The sequence below is a fragment of the Mercenaria mercenaria genome, chromosome 13 (assembly GCF_021730395.1).
Source record: "Mercenaria mercenaria strain notata chromosome 13, MADL_Memer_1, whole genome shotgun sequence".
Lineage (NCBI taxonomy): Eukaryota > Metazoa > Mollusca > Bivalvia > Venerida > Veneridae > Mercenaria > Mercenaria mercenaria.
Window position 1 is genome coordinate 17138501 of NC_069373.1, and position 22366 is coordinate 17160866.

Below are 22366 nucleotides of genomic sequence, written 5' to 3' on the forward strand. Positions count from 1 at the left end.
GGCTCATATCAAAAAAGTTTCTGAAGCGAGGTTACGAACTTGTGTCTCAACGGGGACTTAAACAATAAATTTTCTAGTTTCATGTCAATGTTTTTCAAAATTTAGACATTAACTCATTTGTAGGTAATTGTAAGCAAAATATGGAATCAATGTAAGATATAAACAAAACATGTTTGCGCATTAGTAACACTTGCATTTAAAGTAGAAATAAAAGATGAAACGCATGATAAAGATGAATAGTCGGGAACACATATTTTGAAGAAGCTTGTAACTTTTTCTGCATGGCTTCGACAAAGCGAGCAATTACTGTGATCTGAAAGAAGTTACTATTCCGTATAAAGTGCATCAAACTTCTTTCCTTTTGAGTGATAGAAATGGTAGAGCGATGAACCAGGATTTTAAACTTATAAATCTTTTATACCTTGCGAAAGAAAATTGTTTAAGCTAAAATTAATGCTTATTCGAGCGTTTACTAGTATGTTATAAAAGTAAAATTATTCAGTTAGGACCTCATTTGGAGTTTATATTACGGAAAATACGTATGTATTGATTTTATTTCTTTATAATTTTCATAACAGACCTATTTATTTTTATGGTTGTATGCGATTTGTACTGCACATAAAACAGAAGATGAGAATACTGTGTGCTAAATCCTTATTGTAAAAAGTGTGTGTTTATATATGACATTAATAAATATGCTAATATAAAGAAAATTAATGTTTAAACATACAACAGTATTTCATTTCCATACAATTATATTAGCGTGTAAACATAGTAAAAAAAAGATAGTGTATAGATGTAGATGTTAAGTAAAAGAAACTATAATGATTATATATGTAATATTTAAACCTCACGAGTCCAGTGTGTGTTTGAAACAGTAAGATGCGATTTTACAAAGCAGAGAAAAAACACTAAGCTGTATATAGATATGTCTCGACAATGCGATTTTGGGCAAGAAGCCCCGAGAAAACCGTTCTCGGAGAAGTGATACACGTACTTAAATAATAATTTGGAATAATGTGATGGCTAGAGGTCCAGTTCGGTCTGCTGTTTAGATCTTATTAGTATAGTAGACATTGTATTAAGAGACCACACAAGGGCCCTTCAAAAGTTTGGTCCGAAAATCAAATGTTCACAGAAAAAAACAATTAATGCTGTAATAGTAGGGCTAAAAGACCATTTAAAAGTTTATTTTTATTGGTTCATTTCCAGTAACGCGAAAGAAAAATTATTCTATTGAGACTCAGTTTTAATTTTCATTGCCTTTTCACCTGAGGATAATCTACGTTTCGTCTTCCATGATTACTTACCCATACATTTTTACTACTTGAAAACTTTTTTTATTCAAGCAAAGCAAGTTGACATGTGGAGCTATTCTACGCATACCAAATTATTCAAAATATAAAATCTATTAAAAACCCACGAAACAAGAGGGTTAATATTAAATGGTTTTGGATTTTCTATGAATTTGCCTAACCGTGATAAAATCTGAAATTAATTTTTTTTTTCAAGATTTTTGTATCAAAATAACCACTGTATTTAGGATAACTGTGAGAAACTGAACTTTTTCTTGCTGTAAAAGGGCATTGACAATTTTCCGCTAAAGAAATTAAGTGCAGAACATGTTTCCCTATATCCATTAAGAAGTTGTCCAAGTTTCCTTTGCTGTTGCCATGGATATAAACATGTACTCTCTGTTATCATTTCACTATAACAGCAATGAAATATGCTACGAAACTGATTAAAATACATAAGTTATTGCTACTAATTTAAAGATCACTTCTGAAGGAAGCTTTTATATGTGTTTTTCAACTGTGAAAATCAAAATAAAAGTAGATCCAATGTTGCTAAACAAGGCATTTTGGTGCACCTATTTCAGGCGCTGGTAATATACTTGTAAACAGCATTTGCATGTCGTTAGGTTCCAATGTACAGATAATAAAAACGCATTGACAAAGTAAAACAGGCTGACAATAAAGACCAAAGTAATAAATATCGAGACACCGTTATGCCCTGCCCTAGAACAATATGTGATAAAAACACCATTGTGGAAATTAAACCGGTTGTTGGGTGTACTAACTTTCATTCTAAATCCCCACGTTCCAAAGTAACATAGTAGTGCCATATAAAGTTATCCCCATCTTGTGACTCCTGTAACTGTACCAAAAGCCACCAATAACTCTGAAAGATTAAGTAAATATCGAAGGAAAATCTCCTAAACCAAACATGCGTGTATGCAAAAGGCAGAGGAACAAGACCTGGACAAGATAGTGTTTACTGAGATTAAATAAATCCAGACGTTTTCTCTTAAATTCGGATAGAAAGAAACAAATAAAGGTTTTTAGTTGGTTATAATTTTATTGTTATAATAATGCATGTTATGTTACAAAATGATGGACAGTGTAAAAAATATAAAAAATGTTGAAAACGAATGGTAATTTATATACCACGAATGAAAAATTAACATATCATATGATATTGGTCCTTTTACATTTTTTGAGGACGCGGTTCAATTGCAGTTACTTAGAGCATAGCACTTGTATGTTCGATATACAAACTGAGAAGGTTTGCACAAATTCATTTAAAATCGGTTTTAATTACGAGTCATTTATCTACATGTATTTATTCGTTTTCCCAAAGCTAAAGCAAGACTAGATTGTCCTTTAAGCTTGTGAATAGAATAGAACAAATTCTTCAGATTTTTTACTTTTTTTTCAAAATCTAGAAAGTAACTGTAAGTTAATATAGTTCTTTAAAAAGTCATGTGGTTGGGTAACTTTTAAAAGTATAATTTTTTGAAAGCACTTTTATAGACTTTAAACATGTAGTAAGTCAGCTGTTTATTACCTCAATATATTTTAAAATAAAGGAATTTGGGCCTCCTTGGTCAAGTGGTTAAGCTTGCTGACTTCGAATCAATCACTCGCCCTTTACCGAGTCGGTGAAGTAAAAGAGCTTCATGTGTGGAAGCTTACGGAAGGTTGATGGTTCTTCACTGATACCCACCCATGCTTGAAATAAAGCCCAATACGGCACCCGAGAGTCTTTCTCCATCATCAAAAGCTTGAAAGTTTGTCATATGACCTAAACTGCGGTGTGACTCTAAACACAGTAGCAAACAAATTGGCTGTACCTTATAAGATTCTTTCACTGGTTATAGGTGCAGATGGGAATTTCCGGCCTCGAGGGTAACTGTTTAAGCGGTAACGAGGTTCCTACCGTGTTACCGCCTAAACAGTTACCCGAGAGCCGGATATTCCCATCTGCACCTATAACCAATGACAGAATCTTTTTCTTGCATACCGATATCAAGATATAATAATGAAAATAAAATCAGTCGAACGGCTTTCTTTTTATACCTAATTCTTATAGCAGCGTATTTAAACAAAGCGCGGGAAATCAACGTCCGTAAACAGGAAAGACGTCATGACGTTTCAAAGACAAATAACAATGTTTAGTTCCGGTTTTGTTTTATCAGTTCCAGCGTAACGTTATGAATTTTTGATAAAATAACTTGTTTTGAATCGAGAAATATACTATCCGGAACAAAGAGGAACTGTCAAGGTATTGGATTTTTATTCCGTTTTTCGAAATAAAATATAAATAACTACATAAATCTTCTACATATATGTAGTTCGTAATACGTCATTTAAAGCACGAGGGTCATCTTACACCCCAGGGATTTTTCCAGCACCGGTAAAAATACCGGAAATCCCCGTCTGGTATGCAAGAAAACATATTATTTTATGTTTTCCAGTGAATTATAGAATTTTCTCAGTGAAATAAAAGTGATAATCCACAGTTTTGAAACAATAGATTATCTTTTTTATTTTTTTTTTTTTCACTGTTTTTGCCGAACTAGTTCCGGTCCTCCGTCGCGATTGAAGTCAAATTGTATACCGAGCGTTATGAATACCGGGGACCATAATGACGATGACGTCGTTATCATTTGTGTTATGCTTTCTGTTGATCTTTCCCGCGATTTTCGACATTTTATAAATTACGCAACAAAAGTAGAATTTACACATGAAATAAAAAGAAACTTTAATTTAGTCAATCTAAATAGTACGGAGCAAAAAACGTAAATAGTACCGTGTATCCAAGCATGCAAAGAATCTGATTATACTATTTAACTATCCGACGTAAACGATAACAAAATGCATTTGACTAAGTTCGTTTAAATAATTGCTTTTCCCAGGCGGAAATGCACCGCACAACTTCATACAGATCAGAACTAAACAAATATCTTTCACATTATCAGTTGATAGTGATCAGTTATGAAACTATTAATTTACCTGATCAAACACGGAAATGAAATTCTTTTCACAAACTAGCAAACTTATTTTTTTTTATCTTGAAATATCAATAGCCAAAGTGTAATTTACAAATGGTTAAAGCCTTATTATATAAACAATGAACGCCCTTTACCAATAAAGCAATCTACTCAGGATGATACTTTAAATTGATTGTGAATGGCAAAAACAATCTGTTGAAATATGCACATAATACGGGTACGGTAGACTAGTAATGCATTGTTAGTTATATAAGACCGCCCGCTTAGCTCAACAGGGAGAGCACAGATCTACGAATCTCGTGGTCGTGAGTTTGATCCCCGGGCGAGAGGCATATGTTCTCCATGACGATATGATAAAAGGCATTGTGTCTGAAATCATTCGTCTTCTACCTCTGATTCATGGGTGGAAATTGACAGTTACTTGCGGAGAACAGGGTTGTACTGGTACAGAATCCATGAACACTGGTTAGGTTAACTACCCGCCGTTGCCTATCTGAAATACTGTTGAAAAACGGTGTTAAAACCAAAACGAACAAACGAACGAACACATTTTATAATCATAATATAACTACGTGCATCCACGCTATCCTCACATTATCATTCTCGCGATCATGTGCTGTTAAAACACCTTTTTATAGATATGTGCGTTCCGTGGCAAAGCGTAAACGACATTCGGCCCCAAAACGGATAATTCAAAAGGAAATAACGTCAGCATAAAAACAGCGCATTTCGTGGAAATCTAACGTTGAGTGACAATGTATTTATTTATCATTTTTACGCATTTTATTCGAGAATAGCGTTATTCGTTTTATAACATCTTCAGAATCCCTCGGGATTCTGCAGATGTTAAAACACGAAAAAAAAAAACAACACAACATGCGTTATCCCCACACTGTGCATAGCCATGACCGGGATGTAAGTATGATTACGTAATGCCAATAAAACCGAAAGCCTCTGTAACTAAACTCAACTTATTTCAGCAGCCATTGGCCAGTTAAATATGATACAAAGGCCTGTTTTGACATCTGTAATTACAGCCATACACAAACAGTTACTGTCTATACTGAGTCAAGTTGGATGTATTTGATGTGGATTTTCTAGATTTAACTCAATATTCTAATGACTACTTTGACATTACAAAAGAACGGATAGGCAGGAAAGACTGTCTTTAGATGTTAAGATATAATTAAATGATACTATAATATTCTTTACTTGACAGTAACTGAAGTCTAAAATTTGTCACAATGGAAACAGAGCAAGAAACAAATGATAATTGTACCAAAATCCAAATAATATTAAAATGAAACACTTATCACGCTCTTTGAACAGATCCAGCCAAATATGTGTCTGTATTTTTTCTTTTGAATACTGTTGCCCGTTATTCTACTATGACTAGCAATGCTTTAATCGTCACAACGATATTATACTGACGTCATGTCAGCGTGTTCTTTAGCGTCATGTATGCACCGAAAAATCCGGTCCTGGCGTGTATAAACAAAGGAGAGTGACGACGTACCATTTGACGCCATACATGCGCCAATAAACAGTTATATAATACTTTATCTAAGTTTTACAATAAAAGATATATCAGAATCGAAATAATTTACAGCAAAAACGTGTTTTAACACTACTTATACACTCGGGCGGTTATACGTCGTACGAAATAATTTCACTAGGGTTGCCCCCTCGTAAAAGTATTACGCCCGACGCATAACCGCCCAAGTGTATAAATAGTGTTAAAACACGGTTTTTGCTGTAAGTTATCTCTTATATAAGTATTAATTTCCTCATGTAGCTCGACAAATGATCACGTAATAAAAATTATTGTATTTAAATATGCTATTTGTATGACAAATAACCAATTTGTTCTCTTCAAAATAATTTCACTCAGCTGCTTCCTACGCGTAAATGTACCTTGTAAGAACTCGCTCAACCAAATTACCCCGCAGGCTTATGAAATTCAGAATGAAACCATGCATGTCTCTGTACAAGGCCAATCAAACTATTCATTGTAAATATACTGTTGAACTTTGCCTTCTTTTTTCTTAAAATATCGTTATAAGATATGTATGAATGTATGTATGTATGAAACCATTAATATTCTCGAGGGACTAAATTTCGTTGTTTATAAAAGATAATAGGCAAGGGTAGATTTCTCGGAAGCACAGAACACCACAAACAGCCTCAGAGCCACACATTTGCAAAGTAGGCCCACAACAAAAAGGAACCGTAACGGAAAAAACAAACATTATAGACGGGTTGCTTCGAATATCCAACAAGTTCATATTAATTTTATGCAAAATATAGAAAAAAGGGGAGGAAGGGGTAGTGGATAGAAAGGGAAGTTGAAATCCATGAATTCATATCCCAGCCGTTTATTTTAAACCAGTAATTCAGTTTCAGCCCGCCCGCTTAGCTCAGTAGGGAGAGCGTTGGTCTACGGATTGCGGGGTCGTAAGTTCGATCCCCGGGCGGGGCGTATATTCTCCGTGACGATTTGAAAGAAGACATTGTGCCTGAAATCATTCATCCTCCTCCTCTGATTCATGTGGAGAAGTTGGCAGTTACTTCAGGAGAACAGGTTTGTACTGGTACAGAATCCAGGAACACTGGTTAGGTTAACTGCCCGCCATTAACTGAAATACTGTTGAAAAACGGTGTTAAACCAAACAAACAAAAACTAATTTTCTCTTTATAGTTAAGCTATATATACGTTCAGTGTTCATATGTATGCGATGTTATGAAGTAGAGTGTTTCATGGACACGTTGTTTTATAATACATATTAATGCAAACTAACGATACGCCATGGAGATCACTTGAAGATGAAATATATGTATGAATTAATAAGCCGTTTTATTGCAATGATACATTAATCTTCTCTTTGAATGTTTAAATCGACTAACCCACAAGTCGTGGTTTTAAATTTTAAAAAATCAAACTGTTTCTATATTCACTTTTATGTCGCATATTTGATGTTATAACAATGTATTATTCATCGCATTCTGTTGAAAATCGTTGTTTTCGTAATAAATTTAAAATAAAAGCATTCGTCTGCCATTTCTGATAGGGTTTCCCGGTGTATAAAAAAAATGGAATTCCGTTCAGCGAGCACCTGGCAAACCTCACGTGATAATGAGAGAAAATAACACCACCGTCATGATAATAGAGCGTACACTTAGCGTTACACAGTAACAAAATGACAGTAAGAATTCTATGTGTCATATTCCCTGGCATAAGATTTGTGCGTTGTTTATCATGGTCGCTAACGGCACTTTTCCCTTGATACCATACATACAAAATTGTTTATTACACCATATTCATCCTCAAATTATGCACTTAGAATTACATGCATATAAAAGACGTTAAAATTGCTTTTAAACCCATGTACGAGCAAAATTTTGGTGCACCATGTTCTGACGCCAGTAACATAATTACACAAAGCCGATTTAAAACGAAAATAAGTTTAATTGAAAATCCATATAAAGTTACTGAAAGGCGCGAACAAGAAAGTGTTAGGTATACTAAAACCAAATAATAAAGTTAACAAAAGAAAAGGCTACAGTAAACTTGACAGTGTTACGTCGAAGACATAAAGAGGAATTTAAAGCAGACTTGCTTAAGGCATACAGACACTAGATAGAAAAACGGCGCGAAAAAAAATGGTTAGTCGCATAATGGCGGATACAAATAGTCCTCAGTTTTTTTGCTCTGTAGAGCTATTTTCCTTATTTTCTTTGCATTTTTTTTTTTTGCTAAAATCACATGACAGATCTATGCTTGACATGTAGGTAGCATTTTCATAATGAAATAACAACATAAAAAAATGTTGCATGGAAACTTAGATCATACACCACCAGTATAATTTGGGGTCTCATTTTTTTAGCTGATTTTGCAGTTTGTGTGTTTGCTTGAAATTATTTTTCTTGCATCAAACATGACCCCCACTTTTCTTTTGATTTTTAGTTAGCATTGACAATATTCTTCAAGAAAATGTAAGTTACAGACATTTAAAATGGGTCCTGATGTGTGCTGCGGTCATTGGAAATAGGTCAATTTTATATAGAATAAAGAACAACAACTATTTAGTGTGTTATAACCTTAATGAAGCGTTTTCTATAGGCAATTCAACGCAAACACATTCATTCCTACATAAATAGAAATACGCCAAGTAAAGTTTAATTTAAATGCGCAATATTAGGTAATTCTGATTGTACTGTATACCTTTTCGACAGTAAATGATATAATCTGCCAAAGCCTATGGCCATTCCTCTACCTTTAACGTATAATAAACACAATGACTCCAATTAACACGAAATCACGTATTATCAACAACCAAGGCAAATACCGTGTGTGCTGTTAAAGGATACAATGAATTATTGAATAACACTTGTATGCAAGGATTTGAACAATGAATAACACCTTAAAAGATTAACAGAAGTTCGTTACAAAATAGTTATAAAGGACGTTCCGTAACAACATTTATAACATTATTTAGCATGCGTAAAGATTAGCAATTAACCTCTTTAAGATAAATTGTATTTTACTATTGCGCAAATCCAAATCATAACAAAGACATGCATATCACTAACAGAACTTTGGTGCTGGAGTTGTTTACTAAAGACGAAGCAAAAGATAAAATTTCAATAGGTGCTTATTTAACAAACCAGTAGCAGTAACACCAAATTTGGAGCTGTAGAAAATTCACAGTATCTGTTGAATTTAACAGGGAAAAATGCGGATAAGAACTTAGCCAAGTATGTTTTGATAGTATTTATGTAAATACGGCTGTGTAGTCTGTAAAATGTGTATAAAAACCAGCTGCATACTGTGTTAGTATGTTTTAAAAATAACAGCGATTTTGGAATGAGATTTAATGCCAAGTTTTTGGGCTTTATTATTGTCACAAATATGAATTTTGCAGATCAGGGAACTAGTGAACATAACTTTTTGCAGCACGTGTCCATGTTTGAAATAAGACAATTACAAGTTTTGAAATTTTCCGACTCGATGTATATATGTGCGATCTTTCTTTCGAGCCTAATACAGCTAAACAAGTCATTTTTGTTTGAGGAGTAGGGATTGTTTTCTTTTGTTTTTGTACGTGTTCCGGTCATTCAGTTGAATATAGTCGTTCGAGTTACGCGTACAAGAAATCAGGAGAGGTAATTACATTCTAGGTAAATAATGTCGGAATATCAAACATCTTTAATCATACTATGTTGCAATTCTTTATCTACCTTTTTCCGAACGACAAATTACAGTGACCTGATGGAAGTTTCACGCTGTTCTATTCTTTATAAAGGGTTTTATTTAGCTTAGTTTAATTAGCAATGGACCTAGGACTTTATTGCTTTTTCCGGCCGCAGGCCGGTATTGATTTCACCTTTGCTTCCTATAAATATTTGGGGTGAAGGTCATTTAACAGCTGATTAAAACTGTACATTTTGATTGGTGGATGAAAAATTCCACAGGTTTTCGAATGGAATAGATGATATTTTCTTAAGGGGTGTGCAGGTGCTCTGAGATGTATTGTTAGACAGTATAATCCGTTGCAAGACTCCTGTGGAAATAGCTTACGTCATAAACCTGAATCCACTCGGTAGTGAGCTGTGCCAGAGTTAAAACTACAAACCTGCCAACTCTGCCAGTTTGATACGGAGTGATCTCCCGTAAAAAAAAAACGATTTACAGTCAACCCTAGTCAACTCGTCCCCCAGTCAACTCGTCCCCATTTTGATCATTTCGTATCCCTCGACGATTTCAAATTGGTCTTTTGTTCCCTCACTTTTCGGCTCCTCCATTTTGGTCTTATTTTTTGTCAAAATTTCCTAGATTATGATTAATATGATCATGATGTAAAATATGTGTTCTGTAAAATATGTTCTATATAAATACATGAAAAGTTTACTTTAAAAACTACATTTTGGTTTACTTTTATAAATACACGATCGTATGTAAAAGTGCAGAATGCGTGCACGTTTCGTATTGACAAATGCGGCCGTGTAAAGATACTTCTTGTTTAAACTTTATTTAATTAACCGTGTAAATGTTCATTCGAGCGTTTATGAGCTCTACATTAGTTATTTAAGAAAGAACTTCATTTCGGAATTAACATTAGGGAAAATAGGTATGTGTTAATTTTATTTATAGGGTTTAAACTTTTACCCACTTTTTCCTCCAAGTGTTAATTTTATATACAGTACAACTTGTATTAACAGATCACGTAAGGGAAGGGAAAAAAGTGGTCTCTTAACACAAAATTTAATGGTCTCTTCGAATGAAGGAGCTGAAACAGTGGTCTTTTAACAGATGTGGTTTCTCGAGCAAGTTTGACTGTATATTAAATAAAACAATTATGTAAAATGAAGATACAAATATAATGAATACTTAATCAGCAGCGTAAAATTGTATGTTTACAATATGACTTTATTATTTATGCGATATTCAAGCACAGGAATAAGCAGTTTTCTCATATACCAAAGACAAGGTAGAGGAGTATGGAAGCTTGCTAGATGTAGACGCTTAATTGATTATATATATATATGTATTTTTTTTAATCACATTATTTATCCAGTGTGTCTTTTTTTTTTTCTTTAAATATTGTAAGATACGATTTTATAAAACAGAATACATGCATGCCTCTAATAAAGATAGCCAGACTCTGGGATACATGTATATGTAATATATACATAATAGTAGATAAATACGAAAATAAATTTACTATGCAATACTTTTAGTTATTTAACTGGATTAATAGTGATTTATCCTTAAAGCATTGTTTTTAGAGCGCGAGAAAACAGTTTAAGTGTGTGCCTCAGCACATTTTATTATCATTTATATACATGTGACTTTACAGGCGGGAATGACAGGTAGAAGAACAACGCAAGACAAACGTTACCTTGTATTTTTACAGGGACCCATTTGAACTTTTATTAAGATTTTTTTTGTATATATTTTAAAGATAGAGAAAATATATAAAGATTTTACAATTTCATAATGTTTACGTCTTTACCCATTATGTGATGAAGGATTTATAACCGTCATCATGCTAAGGCTCCGAATGTGGTAATTATATTGCACAACTCTTGTAAGCTGAATATTTTGAGCCGTGCCATGAGAAAACCAACATTGCAATAGGCTTTGAAAACGAACAGCATATGGATCCTGACCAGACTGCGCGGATGTGCAGGTTGGTCTGGATCCATGCTGGTCGCAAAGCCACTATGTTGGTTTTCTCATGGCACGGCTCTTTTATTAGATCAATGAGTTAAACTATTTCTAAAGGAAACATTAATATAAGTAAATTAATTTCATTTTCAAAAAAACTTTAAGAGACTTGTTCCACACGTCAGGTATACAGAATTCAAAGTTCGTCATGAATCATTGTGTTATAAAGTAACAGAAGAGACTGTTTAAAGATATGCCATGCACATCTTCCGCTAAAATATTTTATCGCTAGATATTGATTTAAATCAGGAAAATCGTGATCAAATATATTTAACATGGCTAAGTTTATAAACTAACTTTGTATATAGATCTGCAGTCACAATCAAAAGCAATTGAGTAACAGTCGTTTCTTAAAATTTATATTTGAAATTCGGGCGTGAAATGTCTTTAAATAATACAAATAAAACATTTTAAAGCTACTCGCCCACAGTTTGGATGAATTTTTTCTACATGTTCTTTCCCACCAAGTTTGGCATAGAATGTATATACATGTATACATATGACAAATAAAAAAAGATAAAGTGGGTGAAAAAAGTAGATATTTAGTCTTAAACATTATTCAACAGAATATTTACTAAGTTAAACTGATAAGAAATATTTTCAAATATTATAACGATAATAAGTTTGAATCACCAAGAAAGTAAAATGTCACAGTAGATTTCACATCATGTTCCATTACAAGTTAATGTATGCACTTAAACGATTTTTTGCGAATATGTTAAAACCGAATTAATAGTAATAGTAGTAGCAAGCTTTATTTACATCTCATCATTGTAGATACATTTATAACTGTAATATAAAACAAGGTTAACAGCATAAAAGTACAATGCCACTCCAACATGGAGTTATATGAGATGGCTGGAATATCACAGCTATCACTGTACAAGTTTACGGAAACACTGCTAACCAGATATTACATTTTGATTTCTTTAAAACTATGAAAGTATAAAAGGGTGCTAACACGCACGTGTTAAAGAGATGGTAAATAATATGTAATATAACTTCGTTTTGATCAAATCAAAATGAATAGAATTAGCAGAGGTATTCCAGAATATGTAACTGTTTTTCTAGTCTTCAGCAGCGTATAAGATGGCAGTCAAATGTATGATAGTTAACTTGAACTGAATAGTCGTTTAAATATAAACGCCATACAAGCTCATACAAAATAAAACGAAATTAATAAATAATTGCTGAGATGTTTAGATTCGTTATGTTCGCGTAATAAATTAATACTGAATAACCCTGATACCGCAATTTTACATATGAAAGCCTTGCCGAAAAAAAAGAACTTATTTTTCAAGAATATTCATTATTCATGAACTTTGAATAGCAATAATCAGAGTTAAATACACAAATGATTATTTAAAAATTTATATAGAAACGAGTACAGTTGTTACCCGGTCAGTAGGACACTTACGGATAAACGTGTGTTCTCTTCAGGTCTCTGAAAGGGCACGCAAACAGCACAAATAAATAAAAAAAAGTAGGAGGACACAGATTTTCAGTTCTCACTTCAAAATCTTTACATTCAGTGCGCATTTCAATAATTCATAAATTCATTATTCAAACGAAATATGGAAAATGATAAATGAGGGACTGCAGAATAAACATTGAATAACACAAGATTTAGCTTACCAAAAGGTTCCTTCTAGCACATATGAAATATTCTTTTTAAGTACATATTATGCTATTGGAAGCATTTGTCTTGCAGTCTGTATTTCACTTCCGGATATTTTCATCACGCGACTACACCAGCGAGTGCCCGCACACTTAACACAAAGAAATTTCGTACATGCGTTTACGATTCGAAAAACAAATCAGGAAGTAAAAAAGTACGCAAGAAATGACTTGCAAATTCGAAACGTTAGAAGCTAAAGGAATCACGTGACCAGGGACAATTTTATTACGCATTTTTTTTGGCAGGAGTCTATTTTTAGATGATGCATATTCATTTCATTAATCTCGATTCTTTACTATGATATATTCAATCGAGGAGTTACATGATTTAAACTTTATTATTGTGTCTTCTTGTTCTGTTATTTTACGTAGTTGTATTGCACTATTTAAAGACTGGAATAAAGATTGATTATGCGTAAACACATATTGGACTAGAGGCTATCTGTAATGAATATGCACGAGTCCAAGATGGCGGCGCCCTACGGGAAATCGGATTCCTTTGACAATACCCTTGTATCCATTTCATGCTCAGTCAAGTGTGACATGTTCACCATAAGTGTTCCTTCTCTTGAGAAGGAACAATAACATGTAAATTATTTACCTGAAAGGGCACGCAGACAGCACAAATAAATAAAAAAAAGTAGGACACAGATTTTCAGTTCTCACTTCAAAATCTTTACTCTCAGTGCGCATGCGTGACGTACATTGGCGGCTAGGTAAATAAAAGAGGCCCGTCACCTATTTTTAGTTTACATGTTAGTTATAGGAATGAAATGATGGAGTATAGGACTGTACTTATATAACGAAAAAAATGAGTGTTGTATGGGGACGATAACTGATGAGATGGAAAAATGGATGAATATGTGTATAATGATATATAGGGATGTGACATTTATATATAGAATACCAATGACAAATGACCCCGTTACACAATGCACACAGTTAGAATGTCTACTGTTTAATTAACATTTTTTGCAACAAGGTTTTCCTTTTTTTCCTCAAACGCGATTGAGATTATATATCATTCTAAAAAAACTCTTAGGGGGGGTAATAAGATTTTTTTATCAAAATAGCTTGATTAATTCTAAATTTTAGACAACCGTTATATAAAGTTTGGACTCATTTGCTGATGGCTTGTTCAGAATATCTTAGTCAGCATAAAAACAGCATTTCCTTGCAAATTTTTTATAGAAGTTTTTTTTTAGTTTTTAAGTTTTTTTGTTTATTTTTTTTTTTTTTATTTTTTTTTTTTTTTTTTTTGGTTTGTCGATTTTTACAATGGGAAAAGATTAGTTTTGGCCATAACATTGCCATTCTTAAGAATATTTTGAAAATTTTGAAAGATCCTACTACCATCCTCGGAGATCTTTGGAAGAATGTATAGTTTACATCTGGACCAATCATAATAATGCCGCAATTTGTGAAAACCCCTGTTCCGGATCAGGCGGATCAAATAGTAGGCCTAAGTAGCGCTTCTGCTCTGTTCGGTAACCATAGATAAACTTGCATCTGCTGTTGTTCATTTGCGTATACCGTGGACTGGTACATCATTCAATTTGGGCAATACCATTTATTATTCGAAGGGTTGTTCCTTGAAAATTTACTGGCATTTTATTATTATTATTATTATTATTATTATTATTATTATTATTATAACAGTGCAGACCATGATCAGCCTGCACGTACGTGCAGGCTGATCGTGGTCTGCGCTGGTCGCAAAGGCAGAGTCACTTGCCGCTAGCAAGCTATAGGTTAAACTAAATCAGCGTGGACATGGCTGTTGCGACTATTCAGTAACTCAGATCATGTTTCTTGTTCTAAATGGTGACCGATTTGAAGTAGAAAATTTGCATTGATTTGCAACCTTGAAATATATTTAACATGCTCTTTTCAAAAGCTACAAAAGTAAGTCAATACAAATTTACGGTATCATGTTACCTGAATACAAAATATGTTAATAAGATAAGATTGTTATGTCAAACGAAATACTGAAATATTATAGTCACTATTATATGCCACTGTTAAGCGGATTATATGTCAATCGTCTAAAAGGAGAATATCTATTTATACATAATATTTATTTCAAAACTGCCTAATGTATTGTCATAACTGTATTATTTCTTCAATGTTTTGAAAAATAAGTAGGATAACCTTATATAAAGTCCCGTAAAAAAGCAGATGTGTGTCGTGTAGACATCAGATAAATTCCAGGCCGCCTGTTAGAGTATTTTGAAGAATTTTCGGCTGACAAAGCGATGTAATTATGACATCAAAACATCGCTTCCATTTAATTGTCTTTACACATTGTCTATGATATCAAATGATGTAATATATCATAATTAATTTCGGAAATACAATTGCTCATAAATGTCGTGCAATTCATTTCAATATAATTATGATTAAGTGATAGCGCTAGTTAATAATACAATATTACTTACTTGACCACAATTAAAGTTCATAACTGGACATAGACTTCACATAGAGGGTAAAGTCATACATCGTCATTGCCATTTGTTATCTGACAATTTTCAAACTGGGGTAATACGTACAAAAATGTTTCAGAAGAAGGGTGTATGAAAAAAAAAATGTCAAAACTATAGACAGGAAAAATAGAGCGCATATGTATGAAACACGATTACACGTTTAAAACTTCTAATTTTGATAAAACTCAGCTTCTTCTCATGCATTATAGCATTTAGTGAGATAAAAGTTTGGCGAGAAGCGAATAAAACTGAATACAAAATTTTATTAACTTTTGGATGTTTGATTGATCAAGTTTATCCAAAGAGCTATAATTCTTTGGTTTATTTAACATGAATAGCTACTGTTACACTTAAGTCGAGTTACTCTTGTTGATTGATTTATGTAAATATAAACGATGAGTACCATGATAACCAAAATAGGGGCACTTTACTCAATTCTGACCCTGTTTTTTACTCTTCAAATTCGTCCGCATGTGTGGCTTTACAAAACGTTACTGAGAGAATTTTGTAATTTTATGCAAATTACGTATAGCTGTTACAGTTACACAATAGTCGTTTCGCACACTGGCACCTCAATGTCTTTAAAGGCACTGACCTCCAGATCGTACGACAACAAAGAAATAGAACATTTTTAGATATCAGAAAATTATATTGCTATACATGTATTTCTTAAGACGGCTTTGAAAACTATTTTTTCCATTCAAAATTGAAAAGAGTTTGTAATTCAATTAATTTTACTTCTCTCAGGTCACAATATATGAGCGTATGTACGTACATGAGGTATACCATATATAACTTAAACAAGTGAGGCAGAGGTAAACTGCCTTTATTATAAAGCTTTATATTTAACAGTCGTTAAGTACGTATTCCTCCGTGGTATACTGGTCAAGAACGCAGAAAAGAATTTTATCGCCGAGGCTTGCCCGGCCTCGATTCCCGACTCGGGCATGATTTCTTTTTCTTTTTTTTTTTTTTTTTTTTTTTTTTTTTTTTTTTTTTTCTTGATTTGGCATTTTAAGATAGTTCAGAAACAAAAACTCATAACATGAACAAACTTCACTTTTAAAGAAAGATCATTTTAGTCAAAAGCCGGAGGTCAATGCCTTTAAACTAATCTATCATTGTATTATTTTGATATTATTTTACTACTAAATATATCTTAGTACCCAATGAGCGGAAACGTCGATTTCTTTCAAAGAACAGATTAACCACAGCAACAGTCTTGTTAAGCAAAAACAATTAAAATATAGATGAATCATACACAATACTTCTTCATTTTAACCAGTTTGAATCGCAATGTTTTTTGCCATCTTGAAACCGCAACTTTGTATTGATAAATTTGAGGAACATTACAAACGTTTTTCTTTTGTTTTCTTTCAGTACAATAAGAATGTCCATGACACCTGTCATTCTGGTAATTGTCGTCTGCTTGACATTTTCTGTAGCAGCCCAGGAATGTCACATGAACGAGAAGGAATGTGTATACCATTTTGAAGTAGATTCTAGACTGACGATGATGCATAAAAAGACACTGGTTTTCCCTGAAAATGGCAACCTCTACAAATATGATGTTACAAATACATCGGCTGCGGATCCTATGGCAACTGATGACATCATATCAGCAGATGGATGGGAAGAACCAAGACTTGTCACTGTTGTAAATGGTAAATTTCCTGGACCCAGTATTGTAGTATATGAGGGACAAACTGTCATTGTGCACGTGAAAAACATGCTCCGAAGCCATGCAGTAACAATTCATTGGCATGGATTGCATCAGCCTGATACACCGTGGATGGATGGTGTACCATACGTTACTCAATGCCCAATACAGCCGCATCAAACATTTGTGTACCGTTTTAAAGCCAAGCCGAGGGGAACGTTTTGGTGGCACTCCCACATGGGCGCTCAAAGGTCAATGGGGGTTGCTGGTGCTTTCATTATAAAAGATAGACACGAAACAACGGTAGAAGACCGTATCATGGAAATTCAAGACTGGAACCATGACTGGGATTCTGACACTGGACATATGAAAATGTTATACGGCGTTTACGACGGAAGAAAAAAATGGGGTGGAGCACAGTCTCTAGATGGAAGCTTCTTTAGTTTATTCAAAGTTCAGTCAGGCCTCATCAACGGAAAAGGAAGATACTACAACCCTGAAACTGGAAAACACAATCAAGCGCCACTTACTGTTTATCACGTGACTAAGGGAAATAAATACAGATTCAGAGTCATTGGTACTGGAGCTTTGTACCCGTTCCGAATATCTGTCGATAATCATGTAATGACCGTGATCGCATCGGATGGATATGATTTAGAGCCAGTTATCGCGGAGTCATTTGTGATTAATCCCGGTGAAAGATTTGACTTCGAAATAACAGCAGATCAAGCGGTTGGTAATTACTGGGTAAGAGGAGTTACTCTAGAAAAGGGAAATCCTCATGTTGCAGAAGCTATTTTAAGATATTCTGGGGCATCTTCTGAAGAACCATCCACTTCTAGACAAAACTGTACATCTAATAGTCCGTGTCTAGTTTTGAACTGTCCTTTTACTTACTATCCTGAATCAAATATATTTTGTAAAACTTTCGATGAGCTAAGAGCAAAAGCAACAGATGATCCTGCTCCTGAGTACATGCGAAACAAATTCAAAGAATATTTTCTTAACTTTGCATTTCCGGGCATCACATCTTATCCAGGCTCAGTAAATGGAAAAACATTCGACACGCCAGACGTGAACCCTCTTACACAACCAAAGGAATGGTATTCCCCGTGTAAATCGCCAGAGTGCGGCGATGACAGACATTGTAAATGCACTCATGCTCTCCAAATCGGAAATGGCGATACGGTGCAGATGGTTTTTATGAATATGGGAATTGGTAAAGGATGGTCCCATCCGATTCATATGCATGGACATTCGTTTTATGTGGTGAAAATGGGATACGGTCAGTACGACGAAGCTACCGGAAAGATTGGTGCAGACAATATTGATGTTGATTGCAGGGGTGATCCTGACCGCACCAAATCTTTCTGTAACGATGCGACATGGAGTAATCAAACTTGGCTCAATGGGAATGTTCCAGGTTTAGAATTAGATCGCCCGCCGCGCAAGGATACAATCATTGTCCCAACAGGTGGATACGTTGTAGTGAGAATACGAGCAAATAATCCAGGAATGTGGAACATGCACTGTCATATAGAGCTTCACAATCTGGACGGCATGCAGATGTTGCTTAATGAATCATTCAATGACGTCAAACCACCACCTCCGGGATTCCCAAAATGTCATTCATATCCACCGAGTGACTACAGATTGCAAGATGAAGGTAGCAACTTTTCAATATCAGAAATAAACAGTATGACTTAACTGTAAACAAATTACATATAAATGTTTACAAAATCCACTGTTTAATATTGTCATTACTTTCGGCAAAAATACATTTTATTTTGCGAATTTTACTAAAACTAGCCGACCTTCCTCATGAAATTTGCACTTTACGAAGACGGAACATAATATTATATGTGATTATTTATAACAAAATTCAAATAATTAATGAGTGTAATTTAATTATCAATAAGGTCAAAGTATATGCCAAAATAAGAACTTACTTACTGTCAATGAGCACAGAAACATGATTACAGGTTAGTAGCTTTGTATCGAAAAATATGCACGATTTCTGCGCGACTTAAAAGAGTAATATTGCGCGACTTGATGAGCGCAGTATTTTTCCTCTAAAGAACGAGATGCAAAACTAATCGTCGTGATAACGTACATTATTACGTTTTTTTCCGTGTGTTATTGAAGCATTACAACAATTAAACCCGATAATTACACATTAAATTATGCATTTAGTTGGTGAAAACATTGAGAAAGCCAAAGTCAAAGATCTAAGCTTTTCAGAACGTTTACTAAATCAACAATTTCTATTATTTTCAGAGGATGATATGGATAACCAAGAACTAACAGGAACAGATATGGGTATGTTTCTATGATTATAATCCTCGAAAAAAAAAGCGTGCACGGTTTGTGTGTGACAAATATTTTGTTTTAACTTTAAAGGTACATGTCTCTGGGTTTAGCCAACTTTAAAAGAAGATTTTTCGAAAGGAAAGACTCGGTTTGGTTGAGTCTGTTCTTGAGAGGTAATCCATAGCACCGGCTTAAGCGGAACTCTATATCAGTAAAATTGAGTATACTCCATGATTGCAAAAGACCAGAAAATGTAACAATACCGAGTCCATTTATTTTTTGGGGTGGGGTAGTGGGGGGGGGGGGGTAACGTAGCACCGCCACAATTATATGTCATATGTCCACTTTCGAGCTTTGATGGTGGAGGAAGACCCTAGGTGCCCCTCCATGCATTATTTCATCACGAGCGGGCACCTGGGTGGAACCACCGACTTTCCGTAAGCCAGCTGGATGGCTTCCTCACATGAAGAATTCAACGCCCTGAGTGAGGCGCGAACCCACATCGGTGAGGGGCAAGAGATTTGAAGTCGGCGACCTTAACCACTCGGCCACGGAGGCCCGAATATTGTGTCCAAGTACTAGGAGACACTTTACAGCATTTACACGGTTTTATTTATTTCTATGACAAGTTATATAAAGAGACTCGTTGTATATTGATATATATATATAAATCGTTACATACGTACGGACTGTTCTTTTTCGACAAGAGTCATTTACCCATTAATTAGATGCTGATATTAACACAACTGAAGGGTGTATGAATAAAATATACGACATTATGTATATTTATGTTTTTCAAGACGTCGTAAAATTTGGCTTTTCATTTCTTTTTCAGATGGTGGTTACATGACAGAGATGCGCTATAATGTACTGTTGGGTCTGCTGATTGCTGTGGTTTCCTTGCAAGTCTTGCTTGGAATGTGTGTCTGCTGTGTCTTCAAGTCTGAAAAGGAATCATCATCATCCAAATACAACCAGGGACACTCTAATACTGGTTTTGATGCAAAACTCTAAAAATAATGAAGAAGATCATTAATATTCTATAAGATAACGCACTGACTGATATGCCACTAGTAGCGTTTATGCTCATTATCACAGAACTTATTAGAACATTTGAAATGGGCTGATACCAAAAGTCTTATATAATCGGAAATTAAATTTAGTGTAGTCTCGTAACACATGTTTGCTTTCTAACAAGACTTACTAATTACTTCATGTAAAACTAAGGTATTTCCTATAGTTATCATTCATTCCTAATGAGAATTATATTCTTGTTTTTACCTGCACATTCTCTTTATGAAAGTCCCAGTGATATTGTCTTTCATATATTTTTAAAGGCACTTACCTCCAGATTGTACGACAACAAAAAAGTATTTTAGATACCAGGAAATTATTGCTATATTTCTTAAAATGGCTTTGAAACTTAATTACCGACTGATTATATGTTAAGGAAACATATTAGAGTTAATTGTTTTTAATATGTTTTTCCATTCAAAATAGAAAAGCATTTGTAACGGGGTACCGAATGTAAACTGCCTTTATTATAAAGCTTTATATTTAGCAGTCGTTAAGTACGAATTCCTCAGTGGTGTATTGCTCAAGAAGGTAGGAAAGTTCTTATTGCCGAGGCGGCCCGGTTCGACTCGGGTATGTTTTTTTCTTGATTTCGAATTTTTTAAGTTAGTTTAGAAACAAAATCTCGTGTTCTAATGTTCATAATATGACCTAACTTCAATTTTAAAGAAAGATCATTTTAGCCAAAATCCGGAATCCAGTCCCTTTAAATTAACAAACTTTTTTATAAGCCAGCCAAACCGTTAGGAAAGACGGATTAGCATTGTATAAGAGGAGGTATACATTTGTGTATAAAGTGTTTATAATAAATCGTAATAGAACGTCTTTGTGTTGTTAGCTACATGCATATACTAAATGTTGGTTATTAGGAAATGTTATGTGCAAAGTCTATCATCATTAGCTTACCTCAGCACACAGTGCTCAAGGTGAACTATTCTGATCACCCTGTGTCTGTCAACAACACTCAACAGGTCACAATCTTAGCCTAATCTTACTGAAACTGTCAGAATGTTACCCTCAATAAAATCTCGGATAAGTTTGGTCCTGGGTTATCTTGGGTCAAAAATTAGGTCACTAGGTCAATCAAAAGGAAAACCTTGTTAACATTCTAGAGGCTGCTTTTTCTACCTCATCTTTTTAAACTTTTTCAGAAATTTGTCTTTATGAAATTTAGGAAAAGCTCAAAACTAGGTTACCCAAGGTCAAAACTGAGTCACTGGCTCAAATTATAGAAAAAACCTTCTTAACACTCTAGAGGCCACATTTTCTGTTTAATCTTATTATAAAGTTATCAGAATGTTTGTCTCTATGAAATCTAGCTAAAGTGAAAATGGGTTACATGAGTTTTGAAACTATGTCACTAGGTCAAAACATTGAAAGACCTTGTTAACACTCAAATGGTTACAATTTATGTTTGATTTTCTTACAGCTTTGTAAGAATGTTTATCCCTATAAATTTAGGTTAAATGCAAAACTAGATTACCTGTGGTAAAAAACAAGGCTACTATGTCAAATCATAGAAAAAACATTTTTAACATTCTAGAGGCCACATGTTCTGTTTAATCTTCTTAAATCTTTGTCAGAATGTTTGTCTCTATGAAATCAAGACCAAGTAAAAAAATATTTTTACTTGAGTTCAG

General features: G+C 34.1%; 1 protein-coding gene across 3 annotated transcripts; it reads left to right on the forward strand.

Annotated features, from left to right (window-relative positions):
- Positions 1-400: 400 nt before the first annotated feature.
- Positions 401-21551, forward strand: LOC123529590 (uncharacterized). 3 transcript variants are annotated; one of them, XM_045309974.2, is made up of 4 exons: positions 401-539; positions 17063-19008; positions 19620-19661; positions 20488-21551. In XM_045309974.2, exons 2-4 carry the CDS (start codon positions 17073-17075, stop codon positions 20664-20666), a joined length of 2157 nt encoding a protein of 718 aa, XP_045165909.2. In that variant the 5' UTR covers positions 401-539; positions 17063-17072; the 3' UTR covers positions 20667-21551. The 3 variants fall into 3 exon arrangements, with proteins under 3 accessions (XP_045165909.2, XP_045165908.2, XP_045165907.2); XM_045309973.2 differs by lacking the exon at positions 401-539 and adding an exon at positions 8889-9049; XM_045309972.2 differs by lacking the exon at positions 401-539 and adding an exon at positions 10265-10422.
- Positions 21552-22366: the final 815 nt, after the last annotated feature.